This window comes from Pezoporus occidentalis, unplaced genomic scaffold, assembly GCF_034315485.1.
Source record: "Pezoporus occidentalis ecotype Australia unplaced genomic scaffold, CSIRO_AGI_Poc_V1 ctg5, whole genome shotgun sequence".
In the NCBI taxonomy this organism is placed as follows: domain Eukaryota; kingdom Metazoa; phylum Chordata; class Aves; order Psittaciformes; family Psittacidae; genus Pezoporus; species Pezoporus occidentalis.
Window position 1 is genome coordinate 8,022,635 of NW_026915835.1, and position 21,344 is coordinate 8,043,978.

The 21,344-nt window shown below is 38.4% G+C and overlaps 1 protein-coding gene across 3 annotated transcripts in view; it reads right to left on the reverse strand.

The window, feature by feature from the left end:
• The window catches only part of PCDH9 (protocadherin 9), a 704,101-nt gene that overhangs the window by 504,639 nt on the left and 178,118 nt on the right, over nt 1-21,344 (reverse strand). Inside the window, exon 3 of one of the 3 annotated variants that reach the window (XM_062636869.1) lies at nt 16,702-18,158. The exons of the other annotated variants lie outside the window; for them this stretch is intronic. Within the exon in view, the coding sequence (XP_062492853.1) occupies nt 18,138-18,158 (21 nt within the window). The 3' untranslated portion in view covers nt 16,702-18,137. Of the gene's footprint in view, nt 1-16,701; nt 18,159-21,344 lie in introns of those variants that run through there. 3 annotated transcript variants of the gene reach the window in all.

The following is a 21,344-nucleotide window of genomic DNA, read 5'->3' on the forward strand; positions in this document are numbered from 1 at the left end:
GCTGAAGTTGTACTTCATTGCTAGCAAAAAAAAATCAGTTTATTCAGAACTTCTGCATACAAAGCTCATGTTCACCTAAAGTGTAATCCTATTCTGTAAATTAGAATCATAAAGAACATCATACAAAGCTTTTGCATTTTCAGTATGCCACAGGATTCACTATAAAATATTCTAATTTACAAGTTAAGGGACAGTCTTTCAATCTATCTAGTCCTTGCAGACTCAGCATGCTACTTGTAAACCAAGCTGTTGTCCTTCTGGCTTCATATATTACTGCCAGCATTAAAGAACTGGCAGACAAAATTCCTCGCTCAGTAGACACAGCACAGTGGACTGGGGTGACTGGACATTCCCAGATTAACAGATAATTCAGAGGATAAATTAAGTGCACCTCCATACTGCAGTACAAAGCAGGATCAATTCTCTAGCACATGCATACTGTGTTCCTCAGTGCTACCAGTTCTGTTAACATAGGCAGTGTATATAGGTTCTGCAGCCTTTACAAAAATGTGCTCTGAAAAGAGAAAATTATTGAGATCCTGAAAAATGAATTAAATAGAAGAACATCCACTTTGTTTTTCCACAACTCCCCTAGCTTTACAAAGCTAACAGTAGCATTAAGGAGGAGAAAAACAAACAAACAAACAAACAAACCACCCCAAACCCCACAGCAACAAAAAAGCACAACAGCAAAGAAAAACAAATCTGAAACAAAACACAAACAATTCTTCTTCTAATATAAGATTTCCTTCTTTTCTTCAAATGAAAGATGCCAAAGTGATCATAAAAGAAACCAGAGGGCAGTATGTGATAAAAGTTCTATTCAATCTGTTTTTCAGAGTAAAGCTGTACTTAAAATATCATTCTGCCTTGACTAACCACTTCCTTTCTAAGAAAAAAATTGAACGGGATGATAAGATGTCATTGCTTGCAACACAAAAAAGGAACTGAACACAGAAAATCCAGAAGGTCTTCTCCAGCCTTAAGCTCCCCACATGCTGTAAATATGTATGTTGTCTTTTCTCTATATTCTGTTGTAAACTTGCCCCCAAAACCATCATCCCTGATGCCTGCAGTTCTGTTACTAGGAGAAAACACCAACATTATCACTAAGAATTTGCTACTGGATCAATTCTGTAGGTGTTGTAAATCAGCATAGCTTCAGTAACTTTAGCTAAGTGATGATGATTTACAGCACCCTGAGGATCTGGCCTTCTGTCCTTATTACTTCATTAATCTGCATATTCCTGCAATGTACACCAGTCTTTTTTCTAAATTACTTTTACTTCAACCCACCTGTTATAAGTCTGATGTGGATATATACAGAGTTCATACCATACTTACGTATTTTTGAAGGAGCATTGCCCTGAATCTGTCCATGGTCTATAAATGATCTATATGGCTGACTGAATCAAGCCTGAGCTTGTAGCTGTCAGCAGGTATGAATTCAATTTCACAAGACCAATCCATTAGTATCTAAACACTATTAATAGAGTGAAGAGGGAGAAGCACATTTTTTTCTATCCCAGGGAATAAGAGGCTAGCCACTTCTGGTAGAAAGGTATTTGATCAGGTCTGTCAGAGCCAGACCATGGTGAGCACCTTCTCATAATAATGAGTAGCTCATTCCCAAAAGAAGAGAAGTTGGTGTCAGAAGCATGTTTTATCACATTCCTTCAAGATATCACTGAAGCTAAGGAGGATTCAAAGCAGGTGTGGATATTTATAGCAAGACCATCAACTGCTACACTGGACAGTATATATTCTTTTTTGTATGAAAATAATCTCTCATATTTCAGTGCATAATTCTGCTACTAGAAATGTGGGATGGAAACAGGCTCAGTGGAAATGTTGCTACATTTCCATTTTGGAGCTTTGTGTAGTTCCCTTAATTTCCCTCTGACATGGTCTACTGTTAAAAAAGGACACTGATGGAATACCACTCTGATCCTCTATGGCATGGCCTGAAAATCAATGAACCCAGTCAGTGAAAAAAACCCTAACTAACTGTTATATCTTATTTGCAAATTTATTGTTGAAAAAGAAAGTGCTAGCTTAAAGTGATGCACCAATAACGCACATCAGATTTATTGTGTGGGCATTTACATACCTTCAGAGTCCTCTGAAAGTGACACTAACATGTAAGTAATAATTTCAATGGGTTAGAAGAACTATTTATTCTGCCTAAAACCTGATGTTTTTCTAAAGCAAATGTCCTCAAAGCATTCTCTGCTAAAATATGCAACAGTTATCTTTAACAAGTGTTGTGGTTTAAACCCAGTCAGGTAATTCGTTCGCTCACTTCCCCCCCCTTTCTTGTCCTCCCCCTGCTCCCGGAGGGACGGAGAGGAGAATCGAAAAGAATGCAACTCCCACAGGTTGAGATAACAACAGTTTAGTAACTAAGGTATAACACAAATCACTACAGCTACCACCAATGATAATAATGATAAAGGAAATAACAAGGGAAGAGAATACATCATCTCACCACCAGCCGACCGATAACTCGCCCCCCAGCCCGACCAAGCTCTGACCGATACCTCCTCCAACCCTGCAGTCTCCCAGCCCTTCCGGCTAACTCCCAGTCACATCCTGGGCATGACGTGCTGTGGTATGGAATACCTCTTTGGCTAACTTGGGTCAGGTGTCCTGTCTCTGCTTCCTCCTGGCTCCCCCTCCTCCCTGGCAGAGCATGAGGCTCACAAAGTCCTTGGCCAAACCAAAACATCGCTTGTTATCAGCTCTGTTCCCGAGCTGAAAGTCAAAACACTGCACTGCACCAGCTACCAAGAAGGGGAAAAATGACTGCTACTGCTGAACCCAGGACATTATCCACCCCTTATTCCATACCATTCACGTCATGCTCAGATCCCACATTTTCAATATACCATCACTCTTATCTCAGTGCACTCTTATCTTAGTGCATGGACCAGTCCCTATAAAGCTGCTGAGTCCATCTGGTCCATGATGTCAGGCTCCGTCTCTTGTAACAGTCTTCCAGAGCAGGAGAGACTGTGTGCAGTGTTCACACTCGTGAATAACCTGGGCAATAGTGTCCATTGCTAAGTCCACCCCTCGATCATGAGTCCATCTCTGTGTTGCATCTCTGCTCTGATGGCCTGAAGTGCATTGGGCCCACCAGGCTCAAAATAATTCACTGTCCCCTTCAGCAGTTTCTGCAGCTTGTTGCTGGGGACTCCATACAGCTGCCTTCCATCTCCAATGCTTCCAAAGCACTGGAGGGGCCCAGTGGACTAGATACTTGCCCATACTGTCACACACACCCTGCCACTCCTGGCTGTCCAGCCTTGGGGAAAACCTCTTGGTCCCCCCATATCCTCGTCTAACCCCAGACAAGACCCAAACCTGACTCTGCTTAACTTTTGAGATCAGACAAAATGGTCGTGGGTAGAACACAGCCTGTGTGTGTGCCAACATGCTGATCCCCATCACAATCAGCAGGCAGGTACCAAGGACACCCAAAGGCCATTCAAAACCTTCAGAACTCTCAACTGATGCTGCTGTACTTGTCACTGGGGCTGGTGTAGCTGCTGTACTTGTCACTGGGGCTGGTGCAGCTGCTGTGCTTGCCGGCTCTCCCACCGCCAGCTTCTCTTTTCCTGAGTCCAGCTCTTCCTCCTCTGCCTTGCTGGGAAATGCTGCGTGGTCTCCTGCATCCTCCTGGGGCTCGGCGGGCGGCTTCCGGGGAATGCTCTCGGCCGTCGCGGGGCTCGGCTCGGCCGCGGGGCTCGGCTCCTCCGCGGGGCTCGGCTCCTCCGCCGCCTTCTCCCGCTGCTCGGCAGCCGCTTCCTTCCTCTCCTCGACCGCCCCGACCTCCTCCACCGGCAGCCGTCCCCTCGCGGCCTCCGGCCCCGCTCCCGCCGCCGCTTGGTCGCCGGGGCCGCTCTCCCGGGCCGGTTCGGCTGCCGCCGGCTCCCGGGGCCGCTCCCCCTCAGCTCCCCGCAGCCTCACGAAGATGGAGAGTAGGGCGAGGGCCAGGACGGTGAAGAAGCCGGACGGCCAGGTACAAGTCCACGGCCACGTCCGTCCCGCCCTGCTGCTGGAGCCCGCCCGTATTACAAGCCATTGCCATAAAGCACAGTGAGACCAGAACCTTAGCCCAGGCCCCATATTTGATAAACACTATCACAGCAAATACCGGCTCTACGTAAGTTACAACATTCTGAAGCTGTGAGATCAAGCGAAACAACTCTGAGAGCCAATAAATCAGCATTGTGACGAGTGACTATTAATCCAGTCAAATCTGTCGTTATCTCCACCCTTCGTGCCCCACGTTGGGCGCCAAAAAGAACTGTTGTGGTTTAAACCCAGTCAGGTAATTCGTTCGCTCACTTCCCCCCCCTTTCTTGCCCTCCCCCTGCTCCCGGAGGGACGGAGAGGAGAATCGAAAAGAATGCAACTCCCACAGGTTGAGATAACAACAGTTTAGTAACTAAGGTATAACACAAATCACTACAGCTACCACCAATGATAATAATGATAAAGGAAATAACAAGGGAAGAGAATACATCATCTCACCACCAGCCGACCGATAACTCGCCCCCCCAGCCCGACCAAGCTCTGACCGATACCTCCTCCAACCCTGCAGTCTCCCAGCCCTTCCGGCTAACTCCCAGTCACATCCTGGGCATGACGTGCTGTGGTATGGAATACCTCTTTGGCTAACTTGGGTCAGGTGTCCTGTCTCTGCTTCCTCCTGGCTCCCCCTCCTCCCTGGCAGAGCATGAGGCTCACAAAGTCCTTGGCCAAACCAAAACATCGCTTGTTATCAGCTCTGTTCCCGAGCTGAAAGTCAAAACACTGCACTGCACCAGCTACCAAGAAGGGGAAAAATGACTGCTACTGCTGAACCCAGGACAAACAAGTCAGCATTTTTCAAATGTTACAATACTATATATCTGAAATGGTACTTTTCATGATCTCTAAAATAGAATGAATAGAATGAATTGAGACATTATGTACCCTACTTTGCTAACAACAAGCCCAGTCTTTTAAATAGCATGTCTAACCATAGGAGCCATTTAAGGAGATACATAAGACTCTATGTGCTAAATGACTGCCTATTAACATCAACTTGGAGAAAGTAAAATTATATCAGGCTGAGAGCACTAAGCGAAAGATGCAGTTTGGATAGGCAAGAATGACTCTCAGTCAGTAGCAGCAAAGGTTTCCTGCACAGATCTAAGTGTTGGGCAGAGTGCAAGGAATGGGATTTGTCACTCCCAGATTCACAAAAATAACTAGCTCCAAGAGCAAAGAATTAAAGGTGACCATACTGTAACAGCTAATGTTAATTGCACATACTGTAGTGATAGAAGAAGGGGGAATGGGTTTAAAGTTGAACAGGTGATGTTCAGGTTATATATAAGGAAGAAGTTCTTTACTGTGAGGGTGATGAGGCACTGGAACAGGTTGCCCAAAGAAGTGGTGAATGGTCCATCCGTCAGAGTGTTCAAGGACAGATTGGACAGAGCTTTGAGTGACATGGTTTATTGTGAGGCATCCCTGTCCATGGCAGCGGGGTTGGAACTAGATGATCTTAAAGTTCTTTCCAACCTGAACCATTCTATGAATCTATATCTAGGGAACGGGAATAAACTTGAGTGTACAATATAAATAAAACTCACACCTTGCTGATTTCTTCTGAGTTATTTCAGTTCTAATAGATAAGGAAATACAACTTCTTACTCATCCCTTCTTCAAAATTTATTTGGGGCTACAAAAAGGATATCTTACTCATCAAATAAAATACTCTTCAGTAATAAGGAATACTGTGATAAATGCCTGCCTGTCTTCTGTAGGATCAGGATAAATTTTAAAAGGCTACTAATTCATGAAAATATTTGCACATATCATTCTGCATCACTGCAGTGTTATTGCTAAGCTCATAAATTGAAGTCAAAGAAGAAATTCTAAACAAATTAACTATGGTCTCCCATTTGCCTCTATGGAGCCATCAGTAAGATTCTTCTTTTAATAATGTTTCTTGCAGTTTCTGGGAGAGAGAATAGTTGCTAAAAGTTCTGATTTTCCCCTAAATAGTTCAAACTTCATAGGTTTGCTGTTGCCATTTTTTCTATGCACTTATTGTACATCAAGGAGATATCTCATTATCATGTCTATTCTGGATGCTTGTCTTCAGTCAGGCCACCCACCACTGCTCCTTCCATTCTTTAGAAAATAGCATTTCTTGGGATTTAATGACTGTTCTGTAGACACACATACACTGAGTTTGAATCTCCCACTGTGTTTCAGCAATGGCTTCACTGAAATTGCATGGGTCTTCAGAGAATAAATGTTAAGTGTATTTCAGCCACAGCAATATCAAGATGTGTTAGATTAAATGAGAGTGCATGAGTAAAATGAAAGGGAGAGCCACTTAAAATTTCAACCTAAGATGTCTGTGCTGTAATCCCTCTTCCTACCTCCTTTCTTTTCTCTTCCTATTTCAAAATCTTAACTAGCCTATTTATTTCATCTTCAGTCTTAAAAAAAAAAAAAAAAAAGAAAAAAAGAAAAATTGCTACCTGATTCCATTCTAGCCACAATAATTCCATTTTCCTACTACATTTCCTATCTCCTCAGCCCCAGGCTGCGTACATACTCTACTAGTAAACTATCACTGCTCATCGCCTGCTGTGAATCACAAAGTCACTGCTGAAACTAATTAGAGACCTATAGCTGGCAGGAACCAGTAACTGCTTTCTGCAGCTCCTTGCCCCCAAATAATATATCCTGTACAGAATATACCCTGCTAGTGAGCTGCTATGCAGTTAAGTGCAATTTGCATGCACTGGTCAGTGCCCATTGCTTCTCAGTTATGACCATTCACCACTGGGAGAAAAAGTAACTGTTTTCAGTTACTTTTGCCAGTAACTGACTGGCAACTTCAGTGTGCAGAAATAGGTCAGCAGTGATCTCTTGCCACAAGTAGTTATTGTGTGTTCAAATTTGAAAATAGCAAATACTTTAATAATGGTACATGGCACTGATGAATTGCATCATGGCAAATCCAGTTTGCAGCACAGTAGTGAAATATCTACTTTTGTCAGGGTAGATACTGCCATTGATAGCTAGTATTAATCAGCTACTGCCAAAACAGGAAACGGGCTATTACCAGTCAATGATAAGTAGTATTTGTTCTAAATACATGGAGTCCCCATGAATCAAGGCTTAAATAATTAACTCTTTTGTAGCAATGGAGGTTTATCAGCCCTTCACCTCTTTTTATCATCTTATGATACCCCCATGCCCGCGGTTTTTTTCCTACATTTTGCTACAATATCCTTCCACCCTAATTCTGCTCTTCAGTAGTACAACATAATTTTCCAGCTGCATATCTTTTTTATTTGCAATAACCACAACAGCTGCATTTACCAAGCTCTTTTCTTCTTTCCTTCACTTACATATGGGTACCCAGATAATGCTCTCTAAAAGTCGTTCAGATAAACTAGAGCAGCAGCCACAGGTAACTCCTGCCCAGACAATGATTAGTTACAACCTCACTGTCTTTTCCTTGGCTTCAAGCTTGAGACATATTAGCCTTGGTTTACAGCAAAAATGAGGAAGGCCAAAGAAATGCGTTGATGTGTCACATGAATTATCGGTTCCCAGGAGCTGGTTTAGATATGTAGGTTTTCCTAAGGTTTATTTCTTATATAATAATAGATGTGGTTGTCATGTTTGGGATTTTTTTTCCACTCATGCTTTTCAGGTTATACCACAGATTTTGGACCTGTCTAAGCAGACTTACGTTTAAGAAAAAGAACTGGTGAAAAAAACATCTTAAATCAGACCCTAAAGTTCTGGAAAAATAAATGCCCTAATTTCCCATTGTTTTGTATCTCACATAATATGCTCTTATCCACCATTTCTAATCCAAACATTTTACTGAGGTCATGAGCTTTATTCATAATTTACATGTGTAGAAAATGGATAATGAAGTGAATGGTTGCTCAGTAAGATAGCTGCAGAGCCAGGAATGAATAGCAGTGCTTTGAATCCCTTTCCAGTGTACTGTGTGTTCAATAACAAAGAGCTCTGGAGTTGGCTGTGAAATGACAAAATCACCCCAGTTCAAGTGATTATATAGAAAAGTTTGAAAGTAAGTGGAAAATCAGGTCCTGGATGTGACATAAAGCAAGTAGATAAACCAAATGTACCTTCCTCCTTTATCAACTTTCTTAACGAGGTTATCTCTGACTATCAGGGACTCTAATAAGACCAACAACCATCTATCCTAAATGCCAAGCAAAAGCCCATTAAGCAACAGACTCCCTCTTTATAAGGCTGATGCTCTCAAATCCTAATAGTAACTGGTGAGACTTACCCCTCTGGACTCTGTTATTTTTTTTTTTTTTTTTACTTTCATTTTGAGTATGTGACAAATCCCTGTGCAAGGGATCACCTTTACAAGCAGAGATGTATGTTTTTTTTTAAACGGGTAAACAGCATTGTAATAACATATATAGAAAGATCAAAACACAATTTCTTTTTATTATTCCTATTACTGCATTCCACTACAAATGGCAATGTCTTCAGAGACATCGTCTGCGATATAATATTGATTTAATGTGCCACTTCGTATGCTGGCCACGTCCTCAGATTGAAAATGTAAATTAATATGACAAGTGAAACATTAAGAAATTCAACAAATCACCAGATAGGCTTATCCACACAGGGTACATTTTATAGTTAAAAAATCCCTAAACAAACAAAAAAACTAATCCACCCCAGCAGCCACAGCGTAGGCGCAGGCCAGATTTAATTTGCTTGATTGATATTGAGATCTTTGTGCACAAATTCATTATTTTCTTATTAACTATTATCATTATCAGAATTTATAAGGAACCTATAAACCTATTAAACTGGTCTTAAATGTTGCAATCTATTCATTGAACACACTAGTAATGAAAAATTAATTATTAAACAACCACAACAGGAAAACATCACTGGCCTTGTCACCTCAGTGCTAGATTGATAGCATGTTAACTTCTGGAGAGTGGGGTCCTGCAACACTCAAATATAAACCTTGGAAGGATAGTGCTGAGTATGTCACAGCATAAGACACATTTTTAATTTAATGTTTTATTAAATGTTAGATAGAATAAATTTATCCAGGCCACACTCTGTCTTAATAAATGAATTGGCAGTCTTTCAGATGTAAAAAATGGTCACAGCTTCTCAAGGGCATCTGAAACCCTGAAGCATAAGACACCAGTAAATACAAAGAGTAAAGGCAGCATGGACAGTGATATATATTTGCAAGCACTGCAGGTGAGCCAACACTTTCAAAATGCTGAGGCTAACAAAACAAGGGCAGTGAGCTCCCAAAATGGGAAAAGCACCTGCAGTAAGAAGCTGTTCTTGAGTGCTCTTGCACAAACGTGTCCACCACTGAAAAAAAGTGGAAAGGGTGTGGGTTTATCACCCTCCTGCTACTATATTTCAGGATACGTTTGTATGTTTAAAATTTCATAAGTAGTGTTAATAATTTATTTTTCTCCTGTCCTTTAATTTTCTAAGGCTAGACTTTGAAAACAAAGGCAAGGTGAGGATATATTCTCTCCCTCCCCTGCAGTTATCTACAGCACCTTCACTTGCATTTCTCTATAGAACTGCTGTCATTAGGAATATATAATTTGGCTAGGAAAAATGGTTACAAGTTCTTTAGCCAAAACCAGCATGCCTCTGCCCTGGCACATCCCTCCAGAGACATCCGAAGATTTCTGCAAGCATCTCCATTTCAAAAACATTTGGCTTACATAAGGCAGGACAGCTCAACCCTACCACTAAAGCAATGAAAGGCTTTCACAGCATGATTGAGCTGTGCTATATATTTCTATAGATGCTAAACTTATTGTAAATGACTGTTAGACCTGCCAGAAAAATACCCTTCCCCCCCACTTGTGAATAATAATAAAAAAGTCATACTTAGAATGCTTTTTATCACAGGACTTTAAAATATTGGTATTCAATAGCTGTCCATCTCACATTGCCACGTTATGCTGTCAGCCAGCATAAGAACAACAGGTTCCAATATGCAACATACAAAGCCACAGAGAGCACGGAGTTATTCTCAAAATGTCTTCTGCAGTTTGTGCTTCTTGAATTCACGCAGCTGGCATCCTCCTGCTGAATGCACAAGAGCATTTGAATGAGAAGGTAAAAAGGAAGAGGAACTTCCTTTGAGCCTGGCATTTTTCTAGAAAACCAGGAAGCAAATCCCCAGCATGTAAACAATATAAAGGAGAGTGATAACAAAACAAAGCCCACAATTATTCTTATAAGTTCTAAATACATGATACTCTTGATCTAACTACATGACACTTGCCATCCCACTTCTGAGTCCCATAGCTGATGTGAGAGGAAATTATCAAAACCAGAAACTGCATATTGATATGGAAATTTTATTTTGGTATTCAAAATGTGAAGGAAAAGGTATGAAACAGAAATGTCCTTTCCTTCTGTTTCATTCTGGGAAGATAACTTAAACATTTATGGGCTTTTCTGAAGTGTACAGCACTGGATCCAAGAAGAGAAGCTGATTTGGAAACTATTAGGCACTATATATTTATGTGAAGAATACACAGGATTCAACAAATAAATGAGATTAATAATACCTTGAAGTTAATTGGATAGAATTAATTTTCTTCATAGAAGCCTATATGGTGCTGTGTTTTGGATTTGCCACCAAAACCCTGTTGATAACACACAGATGTTTTAACTATTTCTGATCAGTGGTTGCACAGCCTCAAAGCCTTTTCTATTTCTCACACTGCTTCATCAGCAAGTAGGCTGGAGGTACATAAGAAGCTGGTAGGGAAGACAGCTGACCCCAACTAACCCAGCAGAAAATCAAGCCCAGCATATGTAGCTCAAAGTGTTCCAGCTGTATGCAGACTTACTCTCTTGGAACATGACTTCATCTTCTTCCCAGTCCACATGCCCTCTTTTCACTTCCAGGTTTATCAGGACACTGAGAAGTGGGATATGGCAGATGTCCTCCTGCTGCCAAAATATGAACTTTGCATCCTGTTGGGAATGTGCTCCCTGACTTGGAAATTTGCAGGACTGATATGTCCAATGCTACAGATATATTCATAGTGTCTGGATCCTGCTCCAGAGTGAAGAGAAATTTGATAGTGGTGGAATGAAATAGCTTATCTCTTTAGTCCAGAACAAAGAAAAAGTGACTGATTGCAGCAGTTGTTACCCAAGGACATACTCTCAATCCAATTTATCTGAATACTCTATTAAACCGACAAAAAAGTATGGGAAGTTAGGCAAGGGAAGGACTATAAAGTGATAGTTACAATCAGAAGTGCATCTTAATCTTTTTCTAGTGCTTTAACATTTAGCACTTTTTCTAGAAGTGTAAAAATCTCAATATTCAGTAGTTACAAAGCTCACATTGCTAAATATGTAACACTGTAACATGTGTTAGTTCAATTTCTCTCTACGGAAGCAAAATATGAGTCTGTCTAAAGAAACCTATAGCTATCATATATCAAATACAGTCTGCACATTTTCTGTGGCCAACCAAAAGATCAAATATTCTTGTTGAATAGGATACATGGCCATATAAATTCACTTCAATATTTTCAGGCAGAAGATAACTTGCCTAAATTTTTCTTCCCTGTTACCAGATGAAAGAATGCAAGCTGAAATTTGTATTTCTCTGTTAGTATCCAGCTGAAGCCTTCTATCCAATAAGATCAAACAGACTTATAATACCAAGCATAGGATACTTGATTACATCCACAATATAATATATATAGTACGATTATCTCTACGACAGTTGGTCCAGGCCAAATCTAAACCGAAATCTAAAATACTATGTAACTTAGGATATCCACATACTGTTAAGAATTTATTGCTCTACTCCAGTAAAGTGTAATTCTGAAAGAGTATTCACTAGACACAGGCTGTCATCAGACTGTCTGTACTATCAGTACTTAAAAATGGAACCCCTGAATCTGCGACCTATGACTCGCATATTAGTTTTAGCAAACATTTTTTGAACAAATGAATTCCCAAAAGTTGTGTGCATTATGAATGCTTTGACACACAGAAATCATGGGGGTTATAAATTACAGTCCATGCTATAATAAGAATTACTGTCCTTTGGTGACTTTGGGGAGGTAATTTCACTCTTCTTTCAACCTTTTGCCGTCCTATTCTTCAACCATGAATACTATTTTTCTTATAAACTCTTTGAAGCAGGAAATATTTATATATGTACTTTAGTCCTCCACTATTGATTGGGGACTCCAGAAACAACCGTAGTACAGATATAATAAATGTATGCATGGAAAATCACAGTTGAAGGTGTCACACACTATTATTGCTGTTACCTGTGAAGATGCTACTCAGTTTGGAGTATGTGCTATACCAAGCAAACTGATCTCCCTTTTGTCAAAAAAATTATTTCTAACAGTTTCTAAAGTTCACTATAGACTTACTTAATTTATAGTCCTTATCACTCTGTTCCTCCCTTTCTCCTTTCACTCGTCTCCTTTCTGTCCCTCTGCAACATATTGCTACTGTGGGAGGTATTCACACTGTCTAACTTTAGTCAACTAATTTAGGGCTCTGAATCACCCTCTAGGAGTGTCTACCTCATAGAATATGACTATATATGGAATAGACATTTTTAAACTTAGGTGTTCTAATATGTACTTTCTTCAAATACCCAAAGTAGCTTTGCCTAGGTGGTGTTAATATTCCACTGTATAAAACCCTGCTTGTCAACAGTAAGTGATTTTATGAAGTGTTTGGGTTGCATATATTTTCTCACTAGCATAGCACCTCGCTTTCCTTTTTCCTCACCTAGATTTATCAAAGTAAGGACACTATCTGAAGAAAAGCATAAGAGAAAAAAAAAAAGAAAATATAAAGATTAAATGAATATGGCATTTACCCATGGAATTTGCTAAAACATTAGTAGAATTTTAAGAGCACATGGCCGCTCAATAAATTGCAGCATTCAGCCAAGGAGGCTGCAGCTGTGAGTAAGGCAGTAGATCAGTCCAATGCCTAACCATCTTGACCTTTCTTCTGAGACTGTCAACAAAGGTGCCAATTAGAGCAATGATTAGAGCAACGCATTTTCTGTTGTGCTAAACACAACTGTTACCAAGGGGACAAAGATCATACATTTTGTTAACACTGGATTGCTGACTGGCTAAACAATCTTCCACAGACAACTACTTTGGTAAGTCTCAAGATGAGATGCAAGTAAGTGCTCCACTCATACTTTTCTTTTGATCTCCTGGGACACAGCAAAGCTTATACTGTAAATGGCCAAATGATTTCCTGGTACATCCTCAGTTTTGTTTAGTTTATCATCTCTCACACAAATTAAGGATCTAAGAACTACTAGATTCTTTTATATCAAGCTTTAATGTTAAAACAATTTGTTTCCACATATGATAACTAATTAAGTCAGCCATAAATTACGTATCCTAATTCAGCATATTGAGAGCAGCAAGTCAGGTATTCAAGATCAGCTTCTGAAAGCCTCCCCTTCAACCAAGCCATAAAAAAAGGCTTGTGATCAACATATGTATCAATTCATTTAGTTAAAGAGTGTTAAATGTAATAAGGTGATGAGAGACAGAATAGGAAAAAAAAATTGTTTTTTCTACCTGAGTTGCAAAATAAGGACAATGTAATTTAGACAAAACTTACAGAGGCAAGATAAAAACAATGTATAATTGAATATGGACTGTCCACAGACTAAAAAAGCAGTGTGCTGTGTACTAGTGGTAGGGAAAAGACTATGGTATTACATTAGAACATTCATTAAAAGGAGACATGTTGGTGATCTCGTAGATGATATCATATAAAGTGTACAGGAAAATATTTAGCTAACATAGACACACAAAGAATGCTTTTGAAAGAAATAAGGCATTTCTAGCCATGTGTCTTTAAACTTACAAAAAAAAAAAAAGGTACATCTAACAATTGCTATTAATGCTATTTATCAAAAGTTTAATTAAAATTAGTGGACTTAGATTTACTGAACACAGCATTAGTTTGTTTTTTTTTCCTAATCAGATCTGCTGTCTACTACCGTAATTACTAGGAATTGACCATATAGAGAGAACTGCAAGGGTATGGAAAGATGGAAGATCTGACCAAGCGGATTTAAGTAAAAGTATTTTAAATTGTATCTGCATAAAGGCATACAGTCTGACAGTTATAATACAGCTACGTACTTGGATTTACCATTTCCTGGGAGGTGGGAAGAACTTATATAACATACCCTATTTTAAACCTCACATTTCTTATGTTATGGACAAACTTCAAAAATTTGGCTAAAAATTACAAGGCAGTTCAGAAAAGTTTGCACACAAACTATCTACTACTTCATTAAAATTCTTCTTTGACAGGCAAAGGATTAAAATGTTTCTTTACCAGTCATTCCTTTTGTAAATTAAGTACTGTAGAACTATGTACTACAGTTTTTCAGGCTTGTGGGTGTATTTGTTTGTTTTTCTTTCAGTGAGAAAAATAGATGCAATATTGATACTATTCTGGCTGTACTCTAAATCTTTAAATTGATTTCCTAAATTAAGTCTGGGACAAAAATTTCCAGTACCTTGAATATTTGACATTATGAAAGATGTTAACTGAATGAATATATTTTTATATTTTTAAGGAAAAAGACAGTACAACTCCATTAATTTGCTATTTTGGGTTATTTTCTCCCTCCCTGCTTCTGTAGCCCTAACTTACTATTGCATGAGTGGCACTGTGTTACACATGCTCAATGGAATATGAAATGGAACCTAAAAGTTAAAAGGCAGTCTGATTTCACTATTCAAAATCAGTGAGAACTGAAATTCAACAAAAACCAGATGAACAGTGAAAACCAAATTAGAGAGTGAAACGATGACAATTACCATTGCTATTAAATAAAAAGGCAGTTAACTTCTGTGAAGTTACACAAGACATCTCAAAAATAGAGATGGTATTCATAGGGCAGCATCCTTCTTACAAAACTAAAAATATAAATACTTTTAATACTTCAAACTAGAACATCTTGAATTTTAATGTACTCATTTTTGATATGCTTTCACAATGAATGGTCAGTAAGAGTTTGGGAATATATCATAAGAATTTGCAACAATATGTTTAATTTTAACAGGAAAAGCTTATATTTCCTCTAATTCAGCCCTGGGTCCATATCAATTTGAAAAATTTAAAGGAAGCACTCTGTTATTTATGTTTACAAAGGCAATCTACTCTAGGGGTGGACAACATTAACACCGGCTGATGTTCATATGTTGCTAACAATACACTAATATAATAATATGGATTAATAGTGTATGCACATCTTGTGCACAGTCAAGGCTTAAGTATCTTGTGAAATCTGTGTAAGTATGAAGACAAAGAAGTATCTTTTAGTAAGATTCAGTCAGGAGAGTATTTTCTTCTCTGACAGATAAATGGCATGATATTTTGTACATTACCTGTCAAATACTTGGTTTGATAGATTCTCCATTTCTGAAAGTGGAATTGGTATGGAAAAAAAATACTTGAAGTTAATAAAATAATTAATGTATCTGTCCATCTAGCTTTAGCTTTTTCAGTTGTTTCCTTCTGGAAACCATACATTACTCTGCTTTGAGAATTTTCACTGGATGGTTTGAGGATCACAGTTTGTCTTACACAGACAAGCATAATTAAAAGTGTCAGGAAAAAGTCAACGTCTTTGAAAAACAGAGTGCCATCACAAAAAAAAAAAGTGAAATCACAAGTGATAGGAGAGTGTTCATAAAAAAACAGCTTTTCAACTATATCTATCTGTCATGTTTGGATGAAATCTGAGTTCCACTGAAGTAAAAAGAAAAATCCTATTGACTTTTACTGATACAATTTTTACCTTCAAGTGAATTTGTAAGAATTGAATAGAACAACTGCATGTTTATATCTCTATGATTGTAAATATGTGGAAAATCCGCAGTAAGGGCAGCAACAATACATTGTCCCAGTTCTTGGTTAAGGATAGGATAGCTGAGTAAGGCTCTTTCTTACACAGAAGCTTCTTTACGGCTATGAATCTTAGGGAGGGGGGAGGGAGTGGGGCAAAAAAAAGAAAAGCAGCTAAAATTCAGAAAGGTTGCCTTTTGTGCATTATAATCCTATTAGTTTGCTTAGTGTAAAGAAAAAATAATTATGATTTTGATGAAATGCAGAGGTACTAAAACATCACCCAAGCCTGCTCCCAATAGTTACAGAAACTCTCATGATGGGCTTCTTTTCACAGATTTGAGGATATGAAACAGCACGTTCCAAACAAATAGGTATATTAGCCAATATAATCCTTCACAGCTTATTTCAACTGTGTTACTTCACTTAGTATCCTGTACGTTAAAATTATAACCAGTGATACTGTTCCCCAAGAAGAATTCATTAACAGAGACTAAGAGGGTGGAGGGAGGGAAGTTATTAAAACATTTCATTGAAAAATGCAGCATCTCTTATGGGTTCCAATGTGTCTGGGGAACACAGGTGGATGCACAGTGTTTTAAGGGAAGCAGAGAACATAGACGCCCGCCTGTAAAGCACTGATAAATCTATTCTATATTCATATTAATTTTTATATAGGTTCTAGAGAAGAAGACAGAAAAAAAAAATCTTGTGAAAAAATATGCCAATTCTACACTCGAATATTATGTGGATACAGATTTATTTCAGACAGCATTTTAATTCTTTTTTATTGATACATTTTATCATGGTGGGTTTACATGAAATAAAGTGGGCTACAGGTTTCATTTAATGAATGACAACATCCTAGAGATGTTGATAAGTATTCTGTGATATTCTCCCAAATGGCAATGCACCATTAAAAAGGTATGTATTTATCGTCTAATATTATCTGAATACACACACATTCAAGAGGTATATTGACCCACAGCAAATGCAAAGCATGGATAGGTTCGGTATGAAGCCAGCAGCAGGCACAGTATTCTTACTCTTTTCTACATGCATTGTTTCTGGAAAACTCAGCCTTCAATCACTTAATGCTAAGTCATCTTCTTAGATTCCGCTGCAAACTCTACACACGTAACGTTTTATTAGGTTGCTGCTTATTTTGCAAAGATATTTTGAAAAGCATTCAGCTTTGAATTGTTCACTTCAGTGAGCTCATATTTTTGGTATACGTGTTTCTTCTCCTCTAAATTTACTAAGTAGAACACAGTACAGTTTCTGTTCTTATATTTGATGCAAAAGCGTTATTAATATAACATTATGTTGATTAATAGGTGGGACTTTACAATTTATGTTTTATCCCTGTCACTTTCTTATGCTGCATGAGCAATGTGGTATTTTAGAACCTTCTAAAATTCGGTGAAAAGCACCAAGTTTTCTTCCCATTCTTTCTTTAAATAAGAAATTCTGCTTATATTTTTGATTGTGCTATTATTATAATACTGATAATTTTTGTGTTGATATGGGTGAAAAAAAGGTCACTATGGCAAGTTTCATTGTCATAATTCAGCCCCCTATATGTGACTATATCAAAATAGCTTGCTCAAGAAATAAGAATATATATAGTATATGTAGTCATATAGACAGACAGAAATATATGTGTACATGACTATATGTATGTATAATTGGTCCACAGATAGACATAGGTTAGATTCCATGTTCTGCCCTCAAATCTTACTAGGCTCCAGTATTAGTTGTAGAGGATTTACTAGCATTTTGATAAGCACGTTCAAAAAAGAAAGGCTTGATACCTGTTTTCAACCTCTATTCCACCCAGAATAGTTTGGTTTAGGGTTAGGTGGACTATGGTATGGAAAATACTGTATTTCCTTCAGATAAAACTTTGTCAGTATCACAAGAAGTTCAAGTTGTCCTTTTAGTTCCTTTACCAAACAGATAGTGTCTAAGTTGCAGGTGACTGCTCACATTTCCACCAATATATTCAGGATCTCTTTTAGTGTCCATTCTGAGTTCAAGGCAGGGGTATACATCTGTGCAAGGTGTCCCAAGCAGTTGGAGGAGCCTTTTTCTGTGCAAGCAATCTTCTTTGTGAAGAAAGGTGGTGGAGTCTGTTACGCACTGTAGGCAGTCAGGGTTGAAGCAGACAGACTCTCTCAGGGAGAGGATGGAGAACACTTGAGAGAAAGAAAGAGAGATACCAGAAAATAAGCAGGCCTAGGGGATGTCAGGACATACAAAGCCTCAAAATAAGTTTGCCTTTCCCCTTTTCCACAAGAACTTTGGGGATTCCAGATCTTAAAATACTTTGATTCATATCAGATTTTGAAAGGAAGTCTGAAAAATTAACAGCTGCCCAGACTTTACCACTAGTTTCCTTTTTAGCCTTATCTTCACAGAAAATCTTAGGTGTAAGAAGTAGACTCTTATAATCCTGTCTATTTAGACTGATTATATTCCTGGGTTTTAGGATTATCACCAAGACAGTGTTGAGAACTGCTATGCTGAAAGCTTGCTCCCATCTTAATTTTGAATACGTCTGCCCAACATACTGAATGAATTAACTACTTTTCCATCATCTGTTCTTAATTTCCATACTTGTGGTCACAAAGAGCAGAGTTGTCTCTCGAAGATTTAGATTTAATTGTGGGGTTATCCGGCCCTTAACCTTGTTAGAGTAAGTGGATAAATGTGGCAAGAACAATGTTCCTCTCGAGAGACTGACTCAGTCTCCACTCCAGTTAGAGAATAAGTCATTTTGGGATGGGATGCAAAATGAAACAAAACTTCTTGAAGGTAAAAAAAATGCAAATAAATTGTCAATTTTCATTATAGTGAAAAGTTAACAGCAGGGTGCTTCAAGGCACCATACAAGGACCAGGTGTTTAAAATATATTAATTAATGTGAAAAAAACAAAGTGAACAGCAATGTGTCAAAATTTGCTGATCACTCAAAAAAAAAATTCTGTTCATCAAGTCTGAAGAAGACAGGAAACTTCAGAGGAAAGACGTAAGTGACCAAACTAGATGGATGGGCCATCTTAAAATAGGTGAAAATCATTTTTTTTAAATGCAAAGTAATGCACATTGCTGAGAGAAGAAACAAACCAAACCAACCAAACAAACAAAACTATGACAATAAAAACCACCCCAAACCAGCCTGTAAAAAAATCATTCCCTTTACCACAGATCTTAATTAAAAGTGCCAACTTAGGAAAAAACACCTGGAAACACCTTAGGAAAAAACGCCTCACTGCAGACAGCTCAATGAAAAGCCCTGCTTGATGTGCGGCTGCAGTCAAAAAAAGCAAGTAAAATGTTAACATGCATAAGAAATGAGTTGGGGAATAAGAAAGAAAATATAATGTCATTATATGAATCAATAATTTTCTTTCCTCTGGAACAGTGTGAAGTACTGGTCACCCCGTCACAAAAAGGATATTACTGAATTAGAAGGTATTCAGAGAAGAGTGATTGCGATAATTAGGCTCATAGAGAAGCCTTCATGTGAAAAGACTGAAAAAAAAAACAGAATTATTAACCTTAAAAAAAAAGATGAATAAAGAGGGATATGATGAAAGTATAAAAATGGTAAGTGGCAAAGAGAAAATAGATCAGGAGCTTCTGTAGTCCTGCATCTTGTAATTCAAGAACAAAAAGACACTAAGTGAAAGTGAAAAGCATCAGTTCCAAATCTGATAAAAGGACACACTTTCTAATGCAGCACATAATTAGATTATAGAACTCAATGCCACAGGATGTCACTGATGTCAAGACCTCACCAAGATTCAAAGAAGGACTTGGCACATACTACTTTTTGTATTCTTGGGAATCTTACGTAGACTAACAGTTAAAAAGTTTTAAAAGAGAGGTTATGTGCCATGTTTCATGATTTAAGAGACAATACTTTAAGAAAGAATTTGGATAAAAGTTCCCTGGAAATGGGTTTTTCCATGTCTGCCTATTTGATTATTTTGTTCTTTGCTCTGTTTGTTTTGTTTGCATTTTCTCTGGAGATTTCTGGGCAGTCTTGAAGGGAGACTGTAATAATGACTCACTATTTTGTTCCATTTACTATTATCTTAGTACTACACTAGCATCTTAGTATCTCCTATGAAATCCTAGTATTAGTACTTTGGTCTTCCATTTTGCAGAATAGTTGTCCTATGTTCTACTGTATTCCACTCCATTACAGTTAATGACTGGATTTGCCACCTATTGTCAATTAGTATAACCATTGCCATAAGCTATACAGCAGTGTGCATGTGTTTGGAGCAGCTGTGATATTTCTAGGCACAGAACCAAATACATTTTTGCTGTGACAGCTATGCAATTGATTCCATGTGTCCCAATTTTTTTCAAGCCCTACCTTAACCTTCAGCTATGCTATTGACATCTTGCTTCACATTCTGCAGCTGGAAGGCGTGTGCAATGTCTCCAAACGAAATAGTTTGCTGCTTATTCTTCTTATTCTCCAGTTTCCTTACCTCATTTTTTCCCCCTTCTTGCCTGTCTTGCTGCTCAGAGAGATAAGGTGTTCTTCTTCCTCCTTTTGTTCTTAAACCATTTCTTTTCTAATTCATTAGCTTTCCTTTGCCCAGCTCTTCTGTATACAAAGACTTTCAGAGCAAGTAAATAATTATAGGCACATTCATAAAAAAAACTTCTCCTCAAGTCAAATACATTAACTGAAAACTGAATCAAAAAGAGAGTGTGAAAGATTCTTGATAGAATAAGGATTTTGATTTTGAACAGTATTCTCAAAGAATTCTTCCTTCCACTGTTATTAATCTGATTACATTCTCAAAGCCGGGGGGTGGGGAGGAGAAAACTTTTAAGTATTTTAAGTATCTGGTAGAGGTTTTGGAGGAAAATGGTAGTAGTCTATTTATTATTATTGGTATTATACTAAAAGCCAATTTAATTATATAGTATTAAAATCACCTACAATTTTTAAAGATTCAGATTCAACTCACTTGTCAGAGGCCTCATTCAACAGAAGCTGTTAAAACTGATAGCAGGGAGATAAGCCATACTGTTATCTTCATACAGGTTCAATTAACTCCTACCATTGCTTTCATCTGACACCTACCCACTACAAAACTTGGTAAGTTCTATAGGGGTCTGAGAGTAATGAGAAAGTAAGTGAACATATTGAAGGTGTGGGCACATAGATCAGCTGCCTTTGTAGGGCTAGCTGTGTGAACAAAACACTGGAGGCCTGTAGCTGCCCTGAAGAAAAGCTGAATTCAGACAGTGCACACTGAAATGGACACTGTAGAGAGACAGTGAAGATGCCTGACCCAGGGATAATGCTTGAGAGAAGATGGGCAGCCCCAACTCCAGCTAAGATGGGACTAGCT